Below are 21,349 nucleotides of genomic sequence, written 5' to 3'. Positions count from 1 at the left end.
GCACAGGGCTCCGTCTCCCCATCCTTGCTCCTTCCACCAGCCCTGGACACTGAGTCCTGGTAAGTGTGCGCTCCCTGGGGAGGGCCCTGGGGGGGGCTGCAGGGCAGACGGGGAGGGGCCACTGGGCTGTGCTCCCAGCCGCCGGCTGTCCTGTCGCCATAGCAACAGCAGCCCCTGAGGTTCTTTCCCCAAACCTGCCCAGTGCTTCCCAGCCCTGTAAGAGGAGTAGAAGAGGACAGCAGGACCAGGGTCCTGGGGCCTCAGGAGGAGCAACACGGGCAGGAGGGTGCCTCAGCCCACCCCAGCCCTCAGTGGGAGTCCTGGGCACCCCCCCAGGAGCCCTGTGTGAGTGCAGGGAGGGCCTGGGGTCGCCTCTGCACAACCCTGCACAGCTGGGCAGAGCAAGGCCCAGGGGATGCTCGCTGATGCCCAGTGGAAAGTTGTGTGCCTGGAGGGGAGCCGCAGCCTCCAGCCAAAGGCCTCTGGGAAAAGCTGGCGTCCGCCCTGTTAGGCTCAGCTGCCCCTGGTAACTGAGCCCTGCAGAGGTGGGGAATTTCCATCTGGCCTGGAGACTGCACCACCATCCAGGTGGGTGGTGTCAGGGAAACCCTAAGGCAGTGGAAATACAGAAGGGATCCCAGCGCCTTCTTCCCCTCTGACACCAGGGGCTGGCCACTGTAGGAGATGCAGACACGCCCACGCGTTGTACACCTTCGGTCTGCACTGCCAGAGACCCTGTGCATGTCTGCTGGCCATGACCTGTGTGTGGCGTCAGTGGGTGGCCTCCGGCAGGCATCACAGGCCCCGACTCAGGGCTTGGTGCCCTTCTCTCTCCCACAGGACAATGCCACCCTCTGTCTCTCGAGCGCTCCTCCTGCTGGCCGGCCTGGGCTGCCTGCTGCCCGGCTTCCTGGCCGACGAGGCCCAGGAGACAGCCGTTTCCAGCCATGAGCAGGACCACCCAGCCTGCCACAGGATCGCCCCGAGCCTGGCCGAGTTCGCCCTCAGCCTGTACCGCGAGGTGGCCCACGAGTCCAACACCACCAATATCTTCTTCTCCCCGGTGAGCATCGCCCTGGCCTTTGCCATGCTCTCCCTGGGGGCCAAGGGGGACACCCACACCCAGGTCCTGGAGGGCCTGAAGTTCAACCTCACGGAGACGGCCGAGGCCCAGATCCACGACGGCTTCCGGCACCTCCTGCACACCGTCAACAGGCCCGACAGCGAGCTGCAGCTGGCCGCCGGCAACGCCCTGGTCGTCCACGAGAACCTGAAGCTGCAGCACAAGTTTCTAGAAGACGCCAAGAACCTGTACCAGTCCGAAGCCTTCCTCGTCGACTTCAGGGACCCCGAGCAGGCCAAGACCAAGATCAACAGCCACGTGGAGAAGGGGACCCGAGGGAAGATCGTGGACTTGGTGCAAGAGCTGGACGCCCGCACACTGCTTGCCCTGGTGAACTACGTTTTCTTCAAAGGTGAGGGTGCACAGCCGCTCAGCAGGTGCCGTGGAAACCCCAGACAGACGCCGGGCCGGCCTTAGGCTTCCCTGGCCACACCCGATGCAGGCTGGACGGCGCGTCGCAGCCCGGGCCCCCAGTTTCCCGCACACCAGCACTGCATTCCACCAACCACAGGGAACAGGGCCTCAGTGCTCAGCACCATGGGCTTCCCTGCAGGACTCTCAGGGCCCTCACTGGGGTGAGAGCTCCCCTCGGCTCCCAGCCGCCTTCCTGCCTCCGAGTGCTCAGCGCGTCAGAGGTTGGGGCCCGCAGGGTGCTCTCAGGCCGCTCCCACTGTCCCAGGGAGAGCTCAGGGTCAAGGCCAGGGTCAAGCCCTCCCCAAGGACTCCCTCCCTATAGAGTCCTGCAGTGCAGGGCACCAGGCCGAGGCTTGCCCATCTGAGCTCCCAGCTCCACTGAGACCTAGCACAGGGCTCAGCCTCCCCCGCCATCACCTTCACCTCCAGCGAGGAAGGAGGGTCCTAGGGTCCTTGGGGCATCTGCTTCTCTGGCTGTCTTCACGGTGGGGTCCACTTGGTGTCAATCACGGGGAGTCTGCCCATGCACTGCGTTGCACCTGCAGCTCCCAGGACAAGGACTTAGGAGTAGCACCCAGGGTGCTCACCCTGGGTGATGACTGCCCACCCCAAGATGTTCACTTACAGCGCTCAGACTTTATGGGCAGGGGCTTCTTCATCCCCCACCAGGCTCTGGCCTCATCAGGAGTCACGACTCCTAGCCTCCTAGTGTAGACTTCACCTTGCCGCACAGGCATCATCAGGGGTTCCCAGTGACAGAGAAACAGACATCCATGCAGGAGCCTTGTACCCTTGACATGCATGGGTAAAGGGAGCACCGGAAGGGAGAAGGGGTGGGACAGAGGGAGAGAGCACCTGAGTGGCACCATCAAGAGTGATCTAAGGTGCGATGGAAAGAGAGAGAGAGAGGAGATAGAGAGAGAGAGAGAGAGCTCTCCCGGTTGTTGGCCTTTTATACGAGGTAGGGGGGGATTTCCACAAGGGTGCAGCCACCTGGGAATTTTCTCCACCTCCATGGATCCCTCATGGGGCTTAGTGTCCATATTTTCATGGCGTCTCCCTTCTAGGTCCTGCATGAAGCAGGAGCATTCTGGGAAAGAGGGTGTTTCAATTGACAAGTTGAGGGATAGTGTTACATTACAGCTTCAAGGATTTGAGTTCCACACCACCTCCCAGCCAGGCTTAAATGCACACATAGCCCAGACACCAAAGGCACTGTGCCAGCAATGGGAGGCAGAGATCTGGATTTTTCCTCTCTCTTAGTTGTCCTCGCCTAAGTCCTTCCATCCGTGTGGATGCTGATTTGAGCCCCTTTCTCCGATGAGGCGGAGGCTCAGCGAGGTCACACGCATCCAAGGCCCGCCCGGCCCCCAGCTGGTTCTCACCTGCCTCTGCCCTCCCCGCCTCCCCAGGGAAGTGGGAGAAGCCCTTCGAGCCCGAGAACACCAAGGAAGAGGACTTCCACGTGGACGCCACGACCACAGTGCGGGTGCCCATGATGTCACGCCTGGGCATGTATGTGATGCTCCACTGTAGCACGCTGGCCAGCATGGTGCTGCGCATGGACTACAAGGGCAACGCCACGGCCCTCTTCCTCCTGCCCGACGAGGGGAAGCTGCAGCACCTGGAGGACACGCTCACCACGGAGCTCATCGCCAAGTTCCTGGCAAAAAGCAGCCTCAGGTGACTCCCCGCCCACTCCAGCCTGGGACCCCTCGGGACCTCTAGGTCACACTGGGAGTGGGGCCATGACCAGCAGTCGGGGTGGGGAGGGAGGACCCATGGGCTTTGGGCCACAGCTGAGGCAGGTGCTCAGTACAGGTAGCAGCAGCCAGGCTGTGTGAAAGGGACAGTGAACTGGGTAAGGAGGTCAAGGCCGTGACCTTAAGATCCCCCACCCCAGCGTGGACACAGCCACTTCCCAACATCCAGTTCCCAACATAGTCACAGTAACAGTAGCACAGGCTATGGCAGGACCAAGGAGGGCTTCCTGCAGGGTGGCAACTGAGTGTGGGGTCAAGTACAGATGTCCCTGGTAGGCAGGGGAAGAGGTCTAACAGAGCAAAGGCCAGAGTGGGAGACGCCGGGACCCGTCTGCAGAGAGCTGGCGTTGCGGTGACGTCACTCGAATGCTTCCTGGCCCAGCAGGGAAGGGCACTGCACGCCCCAACATCCACGCATACTTGTGCCTGGAAATCGTGCATGTGCCCTGCCTAGCCGCTGCCCACTGTGCCCTGCAAGACACACACAACCACACACACTGGGCTGAGGGTCAACGCTGAATGGACGCCTTCAATGAGTGTGGGGTCAACACTGCACTGCCCCACCCCGCCCGAGGTCCCTGCACCAGGAATGAGAACAGGGGCCCAGGAGCGGCCGTAGCCGGAACTGGTCACAGAGAATCACTGCCAGTCTGCCTGCCCTCGAGGTCTGCACCTGCTCCCACAACCAGAACTGAGCCCTAAGCCTGCCGGGTCCACTCTCCTCCCCCACGAGACAGCTGTCACTCAGCACCTGCCACCGCCAGCCACATTCCCCTGGGAGCCAGGCACCAGGGAGTCCCCGGCTGTGGGGGCACCAACACTGCAGGGCAGGTTAGATGCTCTTCCAAGGACACCCTGGATCTGCCTGGAGGGCTTCTCAGGGGAGGTGGCTTTCCAGGGCCCTGTGGGTGCTGACACTCTGACACATGCTGCAGTGGGCACAAGGAGGACAATGACCGAGTCAGTGTCCACGTGGGAGTGGGGGAGGGGCTGCACTAAGTGGGAGAAACCAGGAGGAAAGAACACAGTGCCCACGCGGGGCCCCAGAGGACAGGAGCAGGAATGAGATGTTTTCATTGTGTTCCCCGCACGACAGGTCTGTCACGGTCCGTTTTCCCAAACTCTCCATCTCTGGAACCTATGACCTGAAACCCCTCCTGGGCAAACTGGGCATCACCCAGGTCTTCAGCGACAATGCGGACCTCTCGGGGATCACGGAGCAGGAAGCTCTGAAGGTCTCAAAGGTGAGGCCCCCAGGGACCAGCCTGCCCACTGATGTCTGGGACCGGATGGGGAGAGGTGAGGCCCAGGCAGGAACTGGGGATAGCCCAAGATGTGCACCAGGTCAGACCTGGCTGCTCCTGGGGACCTACTTGATGCGCTGGGATGGGAAGTGTCGGGGGACCCTGAGCTTGGGTCAGACCCTTGGCTCAGCGTGCCCATGGCCTTCTCGTCTGGACCTCGATTTCCGTGTCCTGACACAGAGATCAGAGTCGGTGATCCAAAGCATGTCCTGGCCCCTTCCCTCTGTGCCATGGGGCGGCGTTGCTGTCACCACGTCTGAACACAAGGGAGTTCAGCTAAGGGTGACGGCTGCTCAGTGACACCGGCGGGACCAGTGACCTAGTGGAGCTCAGTGAGAGGCTGCACACGGTGGGGACGGAACGGGCACTATGATGCCACCCCACAGCCCTTGTGCCCAAGGACCTGAAAATCGTAATGAGAACAGAATACAGTGGAGGCACACAGAGGGTCTAGGCCATCGTCCCCTGCTGAGGTTGGGGTACAGTCAGGTGGCTGGGATGTGGGTCAGGAATGGAGGGGAGGGTGGGACATCCTCAGATAGGAGAGAGACAGAAGTGTGGGCGACCCAGGGTAGAGGGATGGGACAGGGCAGTCCCGGCCAGCAGCAGAAAAGCCCATGTGAGCCGCTCCTGGGTGCGCCGTCCACCTGGGTCCCTGTCCAGGCCTGGGTGGGGCTGGCACAGGCTCAGTTCACGGCTCTGCTTCTCTGCCTGCAGGCCCTGCACAAGGCGGTGCTGACCATCGACGAGAGAGGGACCGAAGCTGCAGGGGCCACATTTGTGGAATACGTACTCTATTCTATGCCCCAAAGGGTCACCTTCGACAGGCCCTTCCTCTTTGTCATCTACAGTCATGAGATCAAGAGTCCCCTCTTCGTGGGGAAAGTGGTGGATCCCACCCAACACTAAGACCCCACCGCAGCACATTAAAGCTCTGAGCTGCCCTCCCAGGGGGCAGCCCCTCACCTGTGGTCTCTGAGTGTCCCTCTGGGCCCTGGGCTTGTGTGAGGACTCCAGGTCACAGCCCTGTCTTGGGGTCCCTCTGACGCCTACCCAAGAGTATGTGGTGCCAGGGAGGGCACCCCCCAGCCCACCCTGAGACATCACCACCCGGCCACTCCTGGCAATGCACATGTGTGTGAAGCTCGGGGCTGAGTCACGTGGCACTGAGTGCTTTAACCCAAGTGTGGGAATCCCCTGAATTTCCCCTTCTGTCTCTGGTACTTAACAGCAACTGCTCCCCAAACAAGGCAGGCTCTCCTGAAGTCACTCACCCGAGACCGCCAGTGCCCACAGCGCTGAGCTTCATGGGTCAGCTGAAACCATGCCAGACCCGAGGGGCTGGGGGCCTGCATTCAGGTTCAGAATCCTCCACTCCCCAGCTGGCCAGGCCTGCACAGGTGCACTGCTGAGCCTGTCCAGAATTTAGGGATGAGAGTGAAGAGCAGGTGGGCCAGCAGGGGGCGCCCGCACACAGGTGGCCTGGACCCATCAGCCCCAGAAACCCAGGGGCCTGGTTGGATCTCCTGCCAATGCTCAGATGCTGTCCCAGAACACAGCGATCATTCTCTGTAAAACATTGAAGAAGCAGAATGTGTCCTATGCTCCTTCTTTCTCCTTTAACAGCGACCAGGGAACAAAGTCAGAACAGGGTGTGAGGTGGGAGAAGGGATGCATTTTCTATAGTTAACAGCCACACCCACCTCTAAACACCTTCTGAGATGTTCCATGGCAGCTGTCTTTAGTTCCCAGGGGTGTGAGCATTAAAGTCCTGGGAAGCGATTGAGGGCCGGGAAAGGTTCTGTCATGGTAACCTGAGCCAGACAACAGGGCCTGCACCTCCCATAACAGGCCAAGGGTCCTTCCGGGACCTCCCATCCCCAGCCACCCACAGCGGGCATTGCACACACAGGCCTGCTGGTCATTCCAGAAGGAGCCTTGTAGCCATGTTCTCTTCTCCCCACAACAAAGCAACTGACGCCCCAGCCCTGAGGCAGCCGTGGCTCAAAGCTACCAAGTGATGCTTCCGGAAAAGTCAGCAGGGGTGAGCATCGCAAGCAGTGCTCCTGCCTGCCCGGGTCGGCCAAGGTGACCTTCAACAAGGACATCACAGCTACAGTTACACAGGGCACAAGGGGTGCCCAAGAGCTCACGTCCCTGTTGGCTGTCGTGGTCCAGAACCTCAAGAGTGAGGTTCAAGTAGAAGCGAGGTTGGCTGTAATGAACCTCAGAGCCTTCATCTCAGCGCGTCCCGAGGCGTCTTTCCTGCCTTCTGCTCCCAGCATGGCCACGTTGCACGGATTTGCCTCAGTTTTCTGCAGCTGAACAAGGAGGAGAATTGGAAGCAGGAGACCCCACACCCTCGCGGGAACTCCGCCAGTGGATCTGGCTGCCCTGAGGCCCACCCTCTCCACCTGAGCAGCCTCATGTCCTACCCACCTGGCTAGAGCCCCTCCCATGCCTGATCCCCAACTCCCTTCCTGGCTGCAGACCCCAGCCCACCCCTGGGCCCCATCTCTAGGCAGGGCCCATGCAGGGGCAGGGTCTCCCAGTGGCCCTCTGCTCACATGCAGCCCACTGGCACTTCCCAGCATGCACTTGCTCCCAGCTACTGCTGTCGACAGTTTCAGGAGAATCCAGTGGAGGGGCTTTCCCCATAGGGCACCCTGGCCTGGGAGCACCCGGTCCACCCAACTGTGAATAGGTGCCCTGTCCCACTCCAGGGGGTCTCTCTTGCCTCGCTTTCTCGGGTCCTTCCAGCCCTACACCCAGATACGGTGCCCAGGGTAGACAGGGGCTGAGTGTGGAGCCCGAAATCCTCAAGGGCAGGGACCCAAACCCGGCTGCCCAGCACCACGTCCTGCTCTCAGCCAGGCCTGGGACACTCAACCTCCCAGCCTCCCTGGCTCCTGCTGGGCACCTGGAAGTGGCCCTGCCTCCCCTCTCTGCAGCAGGCCCTGGATTTCCACCAGGAAGGTGACACTGTTGTTCCTAGGGTCCTCGAACTGTTGCCACTCTTCCTCCTGCTGGGTCTCAGAGCTCAGGGCGCCTCAACCTGGGACTCAGAGCCAGGACACGGCAGGCACAGCAGGCGACACACAGGACTGCCTGGGCCAGCAAGAACCCCCTGTGTCCACCTGGCAAAGGGCAGGGCCCTTCCTGCCTCAGCTCCAGCCCCTCCTGGCCCTGTCATCCGCACCACAGGGGCCTCCTTCCCACCAGGCAGGCAGAGACCAGAGCTGTGGTCAGGCACGCACGGCCTGGGCGATGCAGCCCCCAGAGAACCAGAGCTGCAGAGGAGGAGAGCAGCAGGGGACAGGGAAGCATGGCTGCCCCTCAGCACGACCCAGGCCCAGGTGGAGGGGCTGCGAGTCCCATTTGGAGAGAAAGGGAGAGGGGGCACCTGCTGTCCACCCAACGTTGTAGGTAAGAGAGCGTTGTGCAGATGGGGGTACATAGGCCCAGGGGGGTAGGCCTCATCTCCACCATAGCTAGCCGCTCCCTGCACTGGGAGCAGCTGAGGGGCATAGTTCCCAGGGGAAGCATCCCCCTGGCCAGCTCAGGGGAAAGACAGGGACCCTGAAGGCAGAGGATGGAGCTGGGCACGGGGGAGCAGTGCGGGAGAGGGTTGTGAGCCACTTCCTGTAAGACAGGTGGACGGGGAGGGGGGGCCAGGTGCCGAGTGAGGGAATACCCACCGGAAAACTCCTGAACACTGCCTACCTCGCTCCAGGTGACCCCAGGGATATCCACTGACCTGGTGACACCTGGCAGTGGGCTCTGAGTGGAACTTAGACCAGCGCATCCAAAAAGCTGTGTGCTACCTTCCGTCGTGGTACTAGGAGGCACAGAGAGGTTAAGAGACTGGCTGGATGTCACAGAAGCAGCAAGTGGGTCCCCTGGTCTGAACACATGTGCTATATATTTCCCAGGGCCCCCCCCAAATGGGACTGGGGAAAGAAGAGGAGCAAAGCCAAACTCGTCCTCACTCAGCGAGCACCTGTTGATGCCAGCCAGGAGCCCAGCACCCGGGCACTGAGCGGCCCAGAGGGCACTGCGATCCATTTCAGTTGTTACAGGAACTCGAATCAAGGGAGCCAGCTGGCCGCAACTCTGCACCTCCCCCAGCCACAGCACTGCTCCCCAAGGCCGTGAGGAAATTAAAGCCTTGTGTGGGTCACACCAGCCTTCCGGGAACCAGAAGCCAGCACTGCCAGAGAGCGTCATTTGCTCCGAGCAGCCTGCAGTGGGGAGGGACGGCCACACAGGCTGTATGGGTCATACCACCCTAGGTACTCCCTGTGTTCCCACAAGCCAGGCTTGGGGGTGGGGCTTGCGATCAGCACAGGTGTAGGGGAAAACGCCCCCAGGATCCGAGAGGAAGCGACACCGATCGCCTCTTCAGATTTACTCTCTGGCCCCAGCCCGTCCCCGGGCCACAGTGCCAGGCTGACATGGCCACGCCTGTCAGAGATGCCCCAGTCCCCATCCTGGGGGACATGAATGGTCAGGACCTAAGGCTGGCTTGGGAACGTTGGAAGAGCAGTCTCTCCACTGAGCCTCAGTCTCCCTCACTGTCACACGGGCTCAGACTCCACTCCACCACCACGGCTGTGCTGGGTCTTCCACAGAGGGCGCGCGGGCGGCTGGCTCATACGTGGCTCATCTCCCTCCTGATGGGGCGGCCACGGAGGGTTTCTGGTGAGAGCACACAGCCAGCTGGGTGATGCTGTCCCAGAGACCATCTGACTCGTGCCACCCACCCCACGGTCGACGTGCCTGCTCCAGTGACCCCTTGGGGATATGGAGCTGAGAGATATGTGCTGTCCAGGCCAAGCTCAGGCACGGTGGGTGGGCAGCCCAGTGCCCAGCCAGTGGACTTAGCTCCTGTTTGCTCCTCCGATAACTGGCGCAACCTTGGTTAATATTCACCTGCAGCCGCCCCAACCCCGCTGTGATCATTGCTTAAATACGGACAAGGACAAGCACAGGGCTCCGTCTCCCCATCCTTGCTCCTTCCACCGACACTGGACACTGAGTCCTGGTAAGTGTGCGCTCCCTGGGGAGGGCCCTGGAGGGCCAGCAGAGCAGGTGGGGAGGGGCGGCTGGGCTGTGCTGCCAGCTACTGGCTGTCCTATTGCCATAGTAACAGCAGCCCCCAAGGTCCTTTCCCCAAGCCTGCCCAGTGTGTCCCAGCCCTGCAAGTGAAGTGGAGGAGGGCAGCAGGCCCAGGGCCCTGGGGCCCCAGGAGGAGCAACACGGGCAGGAGGAGCAGTGGTGTCCTTTCCAAGTCCCGGGGTCTGCCTAGGGCTTCCGCGCATCCTTGCCCTTTCTGCAAACGACGACAGGAAGACAGACACAGAGGAAGGGAGCAGCCTTGGCTCACGCCCTCCTTCCTCTCCGGACACAGCCAGGGGGCTCAGAATGAGCCCTCCCCCCACATCACAGTGAGCCTAGAGCACAGAAGAGGACCTGCAGCCCCCACAAGCGGCACTCACGTCCAGGGTTTGAGTGGCGGGTCCTGGGCACTCACTCTGAGCAGGCCACATCTAAGCTCAGTGCATGTATTATTAAGATTATTTACTTGGTGGGCAGAGGTGAGGCAGGGAGAGAAGGAGGAATAGAGACAGAGATGAGAGGAGGAGGGAGAGGAGGAACGGGTGGTGGAGGGGAGAGAGACAGAGAGAGAGAAGAACAGCCATGTGCCGGCTCACGCCAGGATTGCCTGCAATAGTGGGGATGGGGCTGGGAGCCAGGGACATGACCGCGGTCTCCCACGTGGGTGTCAGGGAACTGATTAACTTCAGCTGTCACCACTGCTGCTCCAGGAAGCCGGAGACAGGAGCTGAGCTCAGATCAAACCCAGGCCCCTGGCATGGACGTGGCTTCCTGAGCCGGGTCTGAACCTGTACCCTGTGCCCACGCCCCAGGGCATGTACTGCTGCATTTCAGACTCACAACAGCCTGGGAGGTGCAAGACTGACCTCAGCCCCGCTCTGACCTTCACAGAGCCTGAGGTCCCAGGACCCAGCTGTCTGATCCTTCCTGAGAAAACCAGACTGGTGCCAGGATTCTAAAGGTTGACTCACTTATGTGAAAGTCAGAGTTACAGAGAGACAGACAGACAGACAGAGATCTTCCCTCTGCTGGTTACTCCCCAAGAGGCCACAAAGGCCGGGGCTGGGCACAGGCTGAAACTTCCTCTGGGCGGCAGGAGCCCAACCACTTGGGCCATCCTCTGCTGCTCTCCCGGCACGTTAGCAGGGAGCTGGATTGGAAACGGAGCAAACTTAACCTCCTGGGACTCAACACTGGCCCCTGGTCACAGCTTTGATCCTGAGTCTCTGTGGGGTCTTGTCCATGCGAGGGCCCTCTCTTGGCCTCAGAGCCTCCACTGTAAAAGGAAGAACCCAGATAGCCTGGGGCACCCAGAATGGGGTGGGAATGTGGTTGTCCAGGCTGCAGGTCCGCCCACCCCTCCCCATGCCAATCTTTCCCTTCCTCCTTGGAGCCCATCAGTTCCTGGAGTAGGAGGGTGCCTCAGCTCACCCCACCCCTCAGTGGGAGTCCTGGGCACCTCCCCAGGAGCCCTGTGTGAGTGCAGGGAGGGCCTGAGGTCACGCCTCCACCCAACCCTGCACAGCTGGACAGAGCGAGGCCCAGGGGATGCTCGCCAATGCCCAGTGGAAAGTTGTGTGCCTGGAGGGAGCTGCAGCCTCCAGCCAAAGGCCTCTGGGAAAAGCTGGCATCCGCCCTGTTAGGCTCAGCTGCCCCTGGTAACTGAGCCCTGCAGAGGTGGGGAATTTCCATCTGGCCTGGAGACTGCACCACCATCCAGGTGGGTGGTGTCAGGGAAACCCTAAGGCAGTGGAAATACAGAAGGGATCCCAGCGCCTTCTTCCCCTCTGACACCAGGGGCTGGCCACTGTAGGAGCACAGGCACGCCCACGCGTTGTACACCTTCAGTCTGCACTGCCAGAGACCCTGTGCATGCCTGCTGGCCATGACCTATGCGTGGCGTCAGTGGCTGGCCTCCGGCAGGCATCACGGGCCCCGACTCAGGGCTTGGTGCCCTTCTCTCTCCCACAGGACAATGCCACCCTCTGTCTCTCGAGCGCTCCTCCTGCTGGCCGGCCTGGGCTGCCTGCTGCCCGGCTTCCTGGCCGACGAGGCCCAGGAGACAGCCGTTTCCAGCCATGAGCAGGACCACCCAGCCTGCCACAGGATCGCCCCGAGCCTGGCCGAGTTCGCCCTCAGCCTGTACCGCGAGGTGGCCCACGAGTCCAACACCACCAATATCTTCTTCTCCCCGGTGAGCATCGCCCTGGCCTTTGCCATGCTCTCCCTGGGGGCCAAGGGGGACACCCACACCCAGGTCCTGGAGGGCCTGAAGTTCAACCTCACGGAGACGGCCGAGGCCCAGATCCACGACGGCTTCCGGCACCTCCTGCACACCGTCAACAGGCCCGACAGCGAGCTGCAGCTGGCCGCCGGCAACGCCCTGGTCGTCCACGAGAACCTGAAGCTGCAGCACAAGTTTCTAGAAGACGCCAAGAACCTGTACCAGTCCGAAGCCTTCCTCGTCGACTTCAGGGACCCCGAGCAGGCCAAGACCAAGATCAACAGCCACGTGGAGAAGGGGACCCGAGGGAAGATCGTGGACTTGGTGCAAGAGCTGGACGCCCGCACACTGCTTGCCCTGGTGAACTACGTTTTCTTCAAAGGTGAGGGTGCACAGCCGCTCAGCAGGTGCCGTGGAAACCCCAGAGCAGACGCCGGGCCGGCCTTAGGCTTCCCTGGCCACACCCGATGCAGGCTGGACGGCGCGTCCCAGCCCGGGCCCCCAGTTTCCCGCACACCAGCACTGCACTCCACCAACCACAGGGAACAGGGCCTCAGTGCTCAGCACCGTGGGCTTCCCTGCAGGACTCTCAGGGCCCTCACTGGGGTGAGAGCTCCCCTCGGCTCCCAGCCGCCTTCCTGCCTCCGAGTGCTCAGCACGTCAGAGGTTGGGGCCCACAGGGTGCTCTCAGGCCGCTCCCACTGTCCCAGGGAGAGCTCAGGGTCAAGGCCAGGGTCAAGCCCTCCCCAAGGACTCCCTCCCTATAGAGTCCTGCAGTGCAGGGCACCAGGCCGAGGCCGGCACAGCTGAGCTCTCAGCTCCACTGAGACCTAGCACAGGGCTCAGCCTCCCCAGCCATCACCTTCCCCTCCAGCAAGGAAAGAGTGTCCTAGAGTTTCTGGGGCATCTGCCTCTCTGGGGTCCTCGTTGGTTATACAGCGGGGGGGGGGGAGGGGGGGGCTGCCCGTGCACCTGTATTGCCCCTGTAGTTCCCAGGACAAGGAATTAGGAGCAGCACCCAGAGTGCTCACCCTGGGTGGCGACTGCCCGCCCCAGACGTTCACTTACAGCGCTCAGACTGGTGTGGGCAGGAGCTTGTCCATCCTCGTCCAGTCTCTGACCTCACCGGGAGACGCCTCCTAGCCTCCTAGCACAGGCTTCACCCGGGTGCACAGGCAGCATCAGGGTTCCCGTGAGAGAGAAACAGACATCCGTGCAGGAGCGTGGCACCCTTGACATGCGTGGGTCAGGGGAGCACCAGAAGGGAGAATGGGTGGGACAAGGAGAGAGAGCACCTAGTAGCATAGTCAAGACTGGTCTAAGGTGAGAGGGAAAAAGAGAGAAAGAGAGAGAGAGAGAGAGAGAGCTCTTCTCGTTTTTGGTCTCTTTTATGAGGGGGGGTGGTGGATTTCCACAAGCGTGCAGCCACCTGGGAATTGTTTGCCACCTCCATGGAGCTTAGTATCCATATTGTCATGGTGTCTCCCTTCTAGGTCCTGGATGAAGCAGGTGTGTTCTGGGAAAGGGGGTGTTTTGATGGACAGGTTGAGGGATAGTGTTACATTGTAGCTCTCAAGGATTTGGTCTCACACCACCTCCCAGCCAGGCTTAAATACACACATATCCCAGGCTCGCTCGCTTGCTCTCTCTCTCACACACTCTCCTTCTCCCTTTTTGTCTTCCTCGCCCCTTCCCTCCAGTCTGCCGGGTTTCCCCAATAAACCCTTTCCTTACTCCGGTGTTTGGTGTTTTGTGGCGGCCGCACACGGGTGCCGAGACTCGGATCCAGGCTCCCCCAGTGACTTTGCTCTCCCTTCGGGGATCTCTGAGCTGCTCTGGGTCCTGGATTTCTGGCAGTCACAAAACACACCCCGGAACTCCTTCCACACCACCAAACGCTCCACGAATGCATCCACACACTGGCCTGAGGTAGGACGCGGAACAGGACATTCCCACGGCATCCTCTACTTCGAGTTGTGGGTCTACTCTTGTCTGAAATTCCTAGTACGGGGTGCTAACCACAACTCCTAAAGGCTTTCAGTCTCTACGGACGCTGTGTCCAGACAACAGTGGGTGTGGGCGACGACTCGACCTCCTGTTTCCCTTTTATGGGCTAAGCCCTCACTCCAGTGGGTGCTTGGGTGACGACTCCGCCCTCTGCTCCCATATCCTCTCGTTAGTCAGATGGCCAGGATTCAAGGATGCTTGCTGTCCACCAATCTGACTCTACAGGTCACAATGGGAACTTTCTCTTCTCACCTTCCGTCTGATTCTCCTCTTGGCGGCCTCCTAAGTCCCTCTCAGATTGGCTCCAGCTCACAGACATGGATGCCTATCTTTCTCTGGAGTCGAGCATGGCCCATGTATGACCTTAACAGTCAGCCAAAGTGGCCAGCGCCGCGGCTCACTAGGCTAATCCTCCGCCTAGCGGTGCCAGCACACCGGGTTCTAGTCCTGGTCGGGGTGCTGGATTCTGTCCCGGTTGCCTCTCTTCTAGGCCAGCTCTCTGCTGTGGCCCAGGAGTGCAGTGGAGGATGGCCCAAGTGCTTGGGCCCTGCACCCCATGGGAGACCAGGAGAAGCACCTGGCTGCTGCCTTCGGATCAGCGCGGTGCGCTGGCCACAGCGCACTGGCCATGGCGGCCATTGGAGGGTGAACCAACGGCAAAGGAAGAACTTTCTCTCTGTCTCTGTCTCTGTCTCTCTCTCTCATTGTCCACTCTGTCAAAAAAATAAAAATTAAAAAAAAAAAAAAACAGTCAGCCAAAGTGGCCCCTCCGTTAGACCCTGATAGCATTCAAGATCTTTATCACTCTGTGAGCGAGCGGGGAAATGGAAGGAGACCCCAGATGGTCAAGCTTTTCCTATCTTCTGTCTAAACCTTCCATGTGTACTTCCTGCTCTCCGGCCCAGGTCCTGGTGGCCTCCAAAATTTCCACCAGAGGTCAAGGGCCTGAGCTGAAACCCCTGCCCTCTATGTCCGTGGCCCCAACTCTTCACTGTCGCTGCTCCCTGTACCTCCCCCTCCCACCCAGGAACTGCGACTATCTCAGAGCCAGGCCTGGTCCACAGTCTACTCCCCCATCTTATCAATGATCCTCCTGCAAGTTTGGCAATGGCCGTCTCCACACTTTCACTCTCCAGCCCTTGTCCTCCAACTGGTCTCTGCCACTCCCTCTCCTGCTCCAGCTTTGCCAAAGAATAGGAGGGGAGTGGGAATCAATCCTTCTGAGCGCCCTGCTTATTGAGGAACAAATCAGGCACCCACCCTTCCAATGGCTCTTCGTTTTATCGTGAGCAAGCCAGACAGGAAATCAGGTCTTTTGACCTCCATTCTTGCCCTTGGAGCATGGACTTCCGGCCCAAGGCCAACTTTGGGAACTGCCTTGCAGCTGCCTGAAGCATTTTCCAGAGGCAGTGCCAGGGCTGACTATGACTTCATGGGCCTAGGGTGTTCTTAGGGGAAATAAGGCAGCTGTAACTAGACACTGCGTTTGAAGAAATTTCTCTCTTTATATCTAGGAAGATCAAATAAAGCTATTTTCCTACACACTGGCCAAAAAAATAAATAAATACACACATAACCCAGACACCAAAGGCACTGCGCATGTTGGCCACTGGGAGCCAGAGCTCTGGATTTTTCCTCTCTCTTAGTTGTCCTCGCCTAAGTCCTTCCATCCATGTGGATGCTGATTTGAGCCCCTTTCTCCGATGAGGCGGAGGCTCAGCGAGGTCACACTCATCCAAGGCCCGCCCATCCCCCAACCGGTGCTCACCTGCCTCTGCCCTCCCCGCCTCCCCAGGGAAGTGGGAGAAGCCCTTCGAGCCTGAGAACACCAAGGAAGAGGACTTCCACGTGAACGCCACGACCACGGTGAGGGTGCCCATGATGTCGCGCCTGGGCCGCTATGACTTGTTCCACTGTAGCACGCTGGCCAGCACGGTGCTGCGCATGGACTACAAGGGCAACGCCACGGCCCTCTTCCTCCTGCCCGACGAGGGGAAGCTGCAGCACCTGGAGGACACGCTCACCACGGAGCTCATCACCAAGTTCCTGGCAAAAAGCAGCCTCAGGTGACTCCCCGCCCACTCCAGCCTGGGACCCCTCGGGACCTCTAGGTCACACTGGGAGTGGGGCCATGACCAGCAGTCGGGGTGGGGAGGGAGGACCCCATGGGCTTTGGGCCGCAGCTGAGGCAGGTGCTCAGTACAGGTAGCAGCAGCCAGGCTGTGTTAAAGGGACAGTGACCAGGGTGAGGAGGTCAAGGCTGTGACCTTAAGATCCCCCACCCCAGCATGGACACAGCCACTTCCCAACATCCAGTTCCCAACATAGTCACAGTAACACCAGCACAGGCTATGACAGGACCAAGGAGGGCTTCCTGGCAAAGGTGGCAGCTGAGTGTGGGGTCCAAGCACAGATGTCAATGATGGGCCAGGGAGAGGCCCAGCAGAGCAAAGGCCAGAGTGGGAGACGCCAGGACCTGTCTATAGAGACTGGCGTTGCTGTGACGTAACTAGAGTGCTCTCCTGACCAAGCAGGGAAAGGCACCGCACGCCCCAACAGCCATGCAGATCCGTGTTGGGAACCGTGCCCGTGCCAGGCCCACCTGCTGCCCACTGTGCCCTCAAGACACAAGCGACCAAACAAGCAGGGCTAAGGATCAAAGCTGAATGGACGCCTTCAGCCCTCTGCCCCGCCCCACCCTGCCCGACGTCCCTGCACCAGGAATGAGAACAGGGGCCCAGGAGCAGCCATGGCCGTAACTCGTCACAGAGAATCATTGCCAGTCTGCCTGCCCTTGAGGTCTGCACCTGCTCCCCACAACCAGAGCTGAGCCCTAAGCCTGCTGGGTCCACTCTCCTACCCACGAGACAGCTGTCACTCAACACCTGCCACCAACAGCCACGTTCCCCTGGGAGCCAGGCACCTGGGAGTCCCCGGCTGTGGGGGCACCAACACTGCAGGGCAGGTTAGATGCTCTTCCAGGGACACCCTGGATCTGCCTGGCGGGCTTCTCAGGGGAGGTGGCTTTCCAGGGCCCTGTGGGTGCTGACACTCTGACACCTGCTGCAATGGGCGCAAGGAAGACAATGACTGAGTCAGCGTCCACGTGGGTGTGGGGGAGGGGCCGGGCTAAGTGGGAAAAACCAGGAGGAAAGAACACAGTGCCCACACGGGGCCCCAGAGGACGGGAGCAGGAATGAGATGTTTTCATTGTGTTCCCCGCATGACAGGTCTGTCACAGTCCATTTTCCCAAACTCTCCATCTCTGGAACCTACGACCTGAAACCCCTCCTGGGCAAACTGGGCATCACCCAGGTCTTCAGCGACAACGCGGACCTCTCGGGAATCACGGAGCAGGAACCTCTGAAGGTCTCCCAGGTGAGGCCCCCAGGGACCAGGCTGCCCACTGATGTCTGGGACCGGATCGGGAGAGGCAGGTCCCAGGCGGGAGATGGGGACAGGTCCGAGACACACACCAGGTCAGATCTGGCTGCTCCTGGGGCCCACTTGATGCACTGGGGCGGGAAGTGTCGGGGGACAGATTTCAGGAGGGGGCTCCATGCTAGGAGCCCCCCTGAGCTTGGGTCAGACCCCTAGCTCAGCGTGCCCATGGTCTTCTCGTCTGGACCTCGATTTCCATGCCATGACACAGAGGTCAGAGTCGGTGATCCAAAGCATGTCCTGGCCCCTTCCCTCAGTGCCATGGGGCGGCGTTGCTGTCACCACGTCTGAACACAAGGGAGTTCAGCTACGGGTGACGGCTGCTCAGTGACATCGGCGGGACCAGTGACCAAGTGGAGCTCAGTTAGAGGCTGCACACAGTGGGGACGGAACGGGCACTGTGATGCCACCCCACAGCCCTTGTGCCCAAGGACCTGAAAATTGTAGAGAATGGAGTGCGGTGGAGGCACACAATGGGGAGAAGGCCATCGTCCCCTGCTGAGGTTGGGGTACAGTCAGGTGGCTGGGTGTGCGGGTCAGGAATGGAGGGGACGGTGGGACATCCTCAGATAGGAGAGAGAGAGAAGTGTGGGCGACCCAGGGTAGAGGGATGGGACAGGGCAGTCCCGGCCAGCAGCAGAAAAGCCCATGTGAGCCGCTCCTTGGTGCACTGTCCACCTGGGTCCCTGTCCAGACCTGGGTGGGGCCGGCACAGGCTCAGCTCACAGCTCTGCTTCTCTGCCTCCAGGCCCTGCACAAGGCGGTGCTGACCATCGACGAGAGAGGGACTGAAGCTGCCGGGGCGACTTACATGGAGATCATACCCATGTCTCTGCCTGATAGCATCACTTTGGACAGGCCCTTCCTCTTTGTCATCTACAGTCATGAGATCAAGAGTCCTCTCTTCGTGGGAAAAGTGGTGGATCCCACCCAACACTGAGACCCCACCGCAGCACATTAAAGCTCCGAGCTGCCCTCCCAGGGGGCAGCCCCTCACCTGTGGTCTCTGAGTGTCCCTCTGGGCCCTGGGCTTGTGTGAGGACTCCAGGTCACAGCCCTGTCTCAGGGTCCCTCTGACGCCTCCCCAAGAGTATGTGATTTCAGGGATGGCACGCCAAGCCCACCCTGAGACATCACCGCCCGCCCACTCCTGGCAATGCACCTGTGCGTGAAGCTCGGGGCTGAGTCACGTGGCACTGAGTGCTTTAACCCAAGTGTGGGAATCCCCTGAATTTCCCCTTTTGTCTCCTGGTGCTTAACAGCAACTGCTCCCCAAACAAGGCAGGCTCTCCTGAAGTCACTCACCCGAGACCGCCAGTGCCCACAGCGCTGAGCCTCGTGGGTCACTTGGAACCATGCCAGACCCGAGGGGCTGGGGGCCTGCATTCAGGTTCAGAATTCTCCACTCCCCAGCTGGCCAGGCCTGCACAGGTGCACTGCTGAGCCTGGCCAGAATTTAGGGATGAGAGTGAAGAGCAGGTGGGCCAGCAGGGAACGCCCACACACAGGTAGGCTGGACCCATCAGCCCCAGAAACCCAGGGGCCTCCCTGGATGCCCTGCCAATGCTCAGATGCTGTCCCAGAACACAGCGAACACTTTTATCCAAGAAGCAGAATGTGTGCTACGCTCGTCTTCCTCCTCTAACAGCGACCGGGGAACAAAGTCAGAGCAGGGTGTGATGGGAAGAAGCCATGCTTTTGCTTTAGTCCACGCAACCCCTGCCTCAAACACCTTCTGAGACATTCCAAGGCAGCTGCCTTTAGTTCCCAGGGGTCTGAGCATTAAAGCCCTGGGACGCGATCGAGGGCAGGGAAAGGTTCTGTCCCTGTAACCTGAGCCAGACAACAGGGCCTGCACCTCCCATAAGTGGTCCCAGGGTCCTTTGGGACCTCTGACCCCCAGCCACGGTGAGCTTTGCACACCAGGCCTGCTGGTCATCACGGAGGAGCCTCGCAGCACTGCTCTCTCCCTGGCCAGAACACGGCCACTGACTGACCTCCCAGCAATGAGGCAGCCTTGGGGTCAAAGAAACCAAGTGATGCTTCCGGAAAAGTCAGCAGGGCTGATCTCCTGCCTGCCTGGAAGGGCCAAGGTGGCCTTCCACAAGGACACCATAGCTACAGTTACACAGGGCACGAGAGGTCCCCGGGAGCTTACGTCCCTGTTGGCTGTCGTGGTCCAGAACCTCAAGAGTGAGGTTCAAGTAGAAGCGAGGTTGGCTGTAATGAACCTCAGTGCCTTTATCTCAGAGCGTCCCGAGGCGTCTTTCCTGCCTTCTGCTCCCAGCATGGCCACGTTGCACGGATTTGCCTCATTTTTCTGCAGCTGAACAAGGAGGAGAATTGGAAGCAGGAGACCCCACACCCTCGCGAGAACTCTGCCAGTGGATCTGGCTGCCCTGAGGCCCACCTTCTCCACATGAGCAGCCTCACGTCCTACCCACCTGGCTAGAGCCCCTCCCATGCCTGATCCCCAACTCCCTTCCTGGCTGCAGACCCCAGCCCACCCCTGGGCCCCATCTCTAGGCAGGGCCCATGCAGGGGCAGGGTCTCCCAGTGGCCCTCTGCTCACATGCAGCCCACTGGCACTTCCCAGCATGCACTTGCTCCCAGCTACTGCTGTCGACAGTTGCAGGAGAATCCAGTGGAGGGGCTTTCCCCATAGGGCACCCTGGCCTGGGAGCACCCGGTCCACCCAACTGTGAATAGGTGCCCTGTCCCACTCCAGGGGGTCTCTCCTGGCTTGCTTTCTCAGGTCCTCCCAGCCCTACATCCACTGATGGTGCCCAGGGTAGACAGGGGCTGAGTGTGGAGCCCGACACCCTCAAGGGCAGAGACCCAAACCCGGCTGCCCAGCACCACGTCCTGCTGTAAGCCAGGCCTGGGACACTCGACCTCCCAGCCTCCCTGGCTCCTGCTGGGCACCTGGAGGTGGCCCTGCCTCCCCTCTCTGCAGCAGGCCCTGGATTTCCACCAGGAAGGTGACACTGTTGTTCCTAGGGTCCTCGAACTGTTGCCACTCTTCCTCCTGCTGGGTCTCAGAGCTCAGGGCGCCTCAGCCTGGGACTCAGAGCCAGGACACGGCAGGCACAGCAGGCGACACACAGGATTGCCTGGGCCAGCAAGAACCCCCTGTGTCCACCTGGCAGAGGGCAGGGCCCTTCCTGCCTCAGCTCCAGCCCCTCCTGGCCCTGTCATCCGCACCACAGGGGCCTCCTTCCCACCAGGCAGGCAGAGACCAGAGCTGCGGTCAGGCACGCACGGCCTGGGCGATGCAGCCCCCAGAGAACCAGAGCTGCAGAGGAGGAGAGCAGCAGGGGACAGGGAAGCATGGCTGCCCCTCAGCACGACCCAGGCCCAGGTGGAGGGGCTGCGAGAACCATTTGGGGAGAGGGGGAGAGGCGGCACCTGCTGTCCACCCAGTGTAGCAGGGAGAGAGCCGTCATGCAGATGGGGGTACACAGTTCTGGGGGGCAGACATCTGCTCCTCCACAGCTAGCCGCTCCCTGCACGGGGAGTAGCTTAGGGGTGCAGTTCCAGGGGAAGCATCCCGCTGGCAGCTCAGGGGAAAGACCAGGTCCTTGAAGGCAGGGGAAAGGGCTGTGCGCAGGGAACGGTAGGGGAGAGGGTGCTGAGCCACTTCCTGTAAGGCGGGTGTATGGGGGGGGTGCTGAGTGAGGGAATACCCACAGGAAGGCTCCTGATTCACCTCCCAGACTCTCCATGTGACCACAGGGGGATCTATGGGCTTGGGTAGACATTGGACCAATGCACCAATAAGGTGTGTACACCTACCTGTGCGGTACCAGAGAGGTTAAGTGACTGGTCAGAGGTCACACAGCAGTGAGTGGGTCCCCTGGTCTGAACTCGGGTGTAGAGAATTCCCAGGGCCACTCCCAGATGGGACTGCGGGAGGACAGGGGGAGCAAAGCCAAACTCGTCCTCATCAGAGAGC

The 21,349-nt window shown here is 60.6% G+C and overlaps 2 protein-coding genes across 2 annotated transcripts; both read left to right on the top strand.

Moving 5' to 3' along the window:
- Positions 1 to 5,569, top strand: LOC100328621 (alpha-1-antitrypsin). The gene is given in 5 exon segments (NM_001171081.3): positions 1 to 59; positions 841 to 1,475; positions 2,950 to 3,220; positions 4,397 to 4,544; positions 5,322 to 5,569. Coding segments are annotated over 4 exon segments (1,242 nt in total). The 5' UTR covers positions 1 to 59; positions 841 to 844; the 3' UTR covers positions 5,514 to 5,569.
- A 4,046-nt stretch (positions 5,570 to 9,615) lies between these two features.
- On the top strand, positions 9,616 to 18,390 carry LOC100008973 (alpha-1-antiproteinase F precursor; the record flags this gene model as incomplete). The annotated part of the gene is given in 5 exon segments (NM_001082185.1): positions 9,616 to 9,648; positions 11,694 to 12,328; positions 15,749 to 16,019; positions 17,184 to 17,331; positions 18,143 to 18,390. Coding segments are annotated over 4 exon segments (1,242 nt in total). The 5' UTR covers positions 9,616 to 9,648; positions 11,694 to 11,697.
- Between the last annotated feature and the right edge of the window lie 2,959 nt (positions 18,391 to 21,349).

Source organism: Oryctolagus cuniculus, chromosome 20, assembly GCF_051225735.1.
Source record: "Oryctolagus cuniculus isolate XC-2025 breed Fujian yellow rabbit chromosome 20, ASM5122573v1, whole genome shotgun sequence".
Taxonomy (NCBI): domain Eukaryota; kingdom Metazoa; phylum Chordata; class Mammalia; order Lagomorpha; family Leporidae; genus Oryctolagus; species Oryctolagus cuniculus.
The sequence above is the reverse complement of the archived record's forward strand: the minus strand, read 5'-3'. Positions and strand labels throughout refer to the sequence as shown.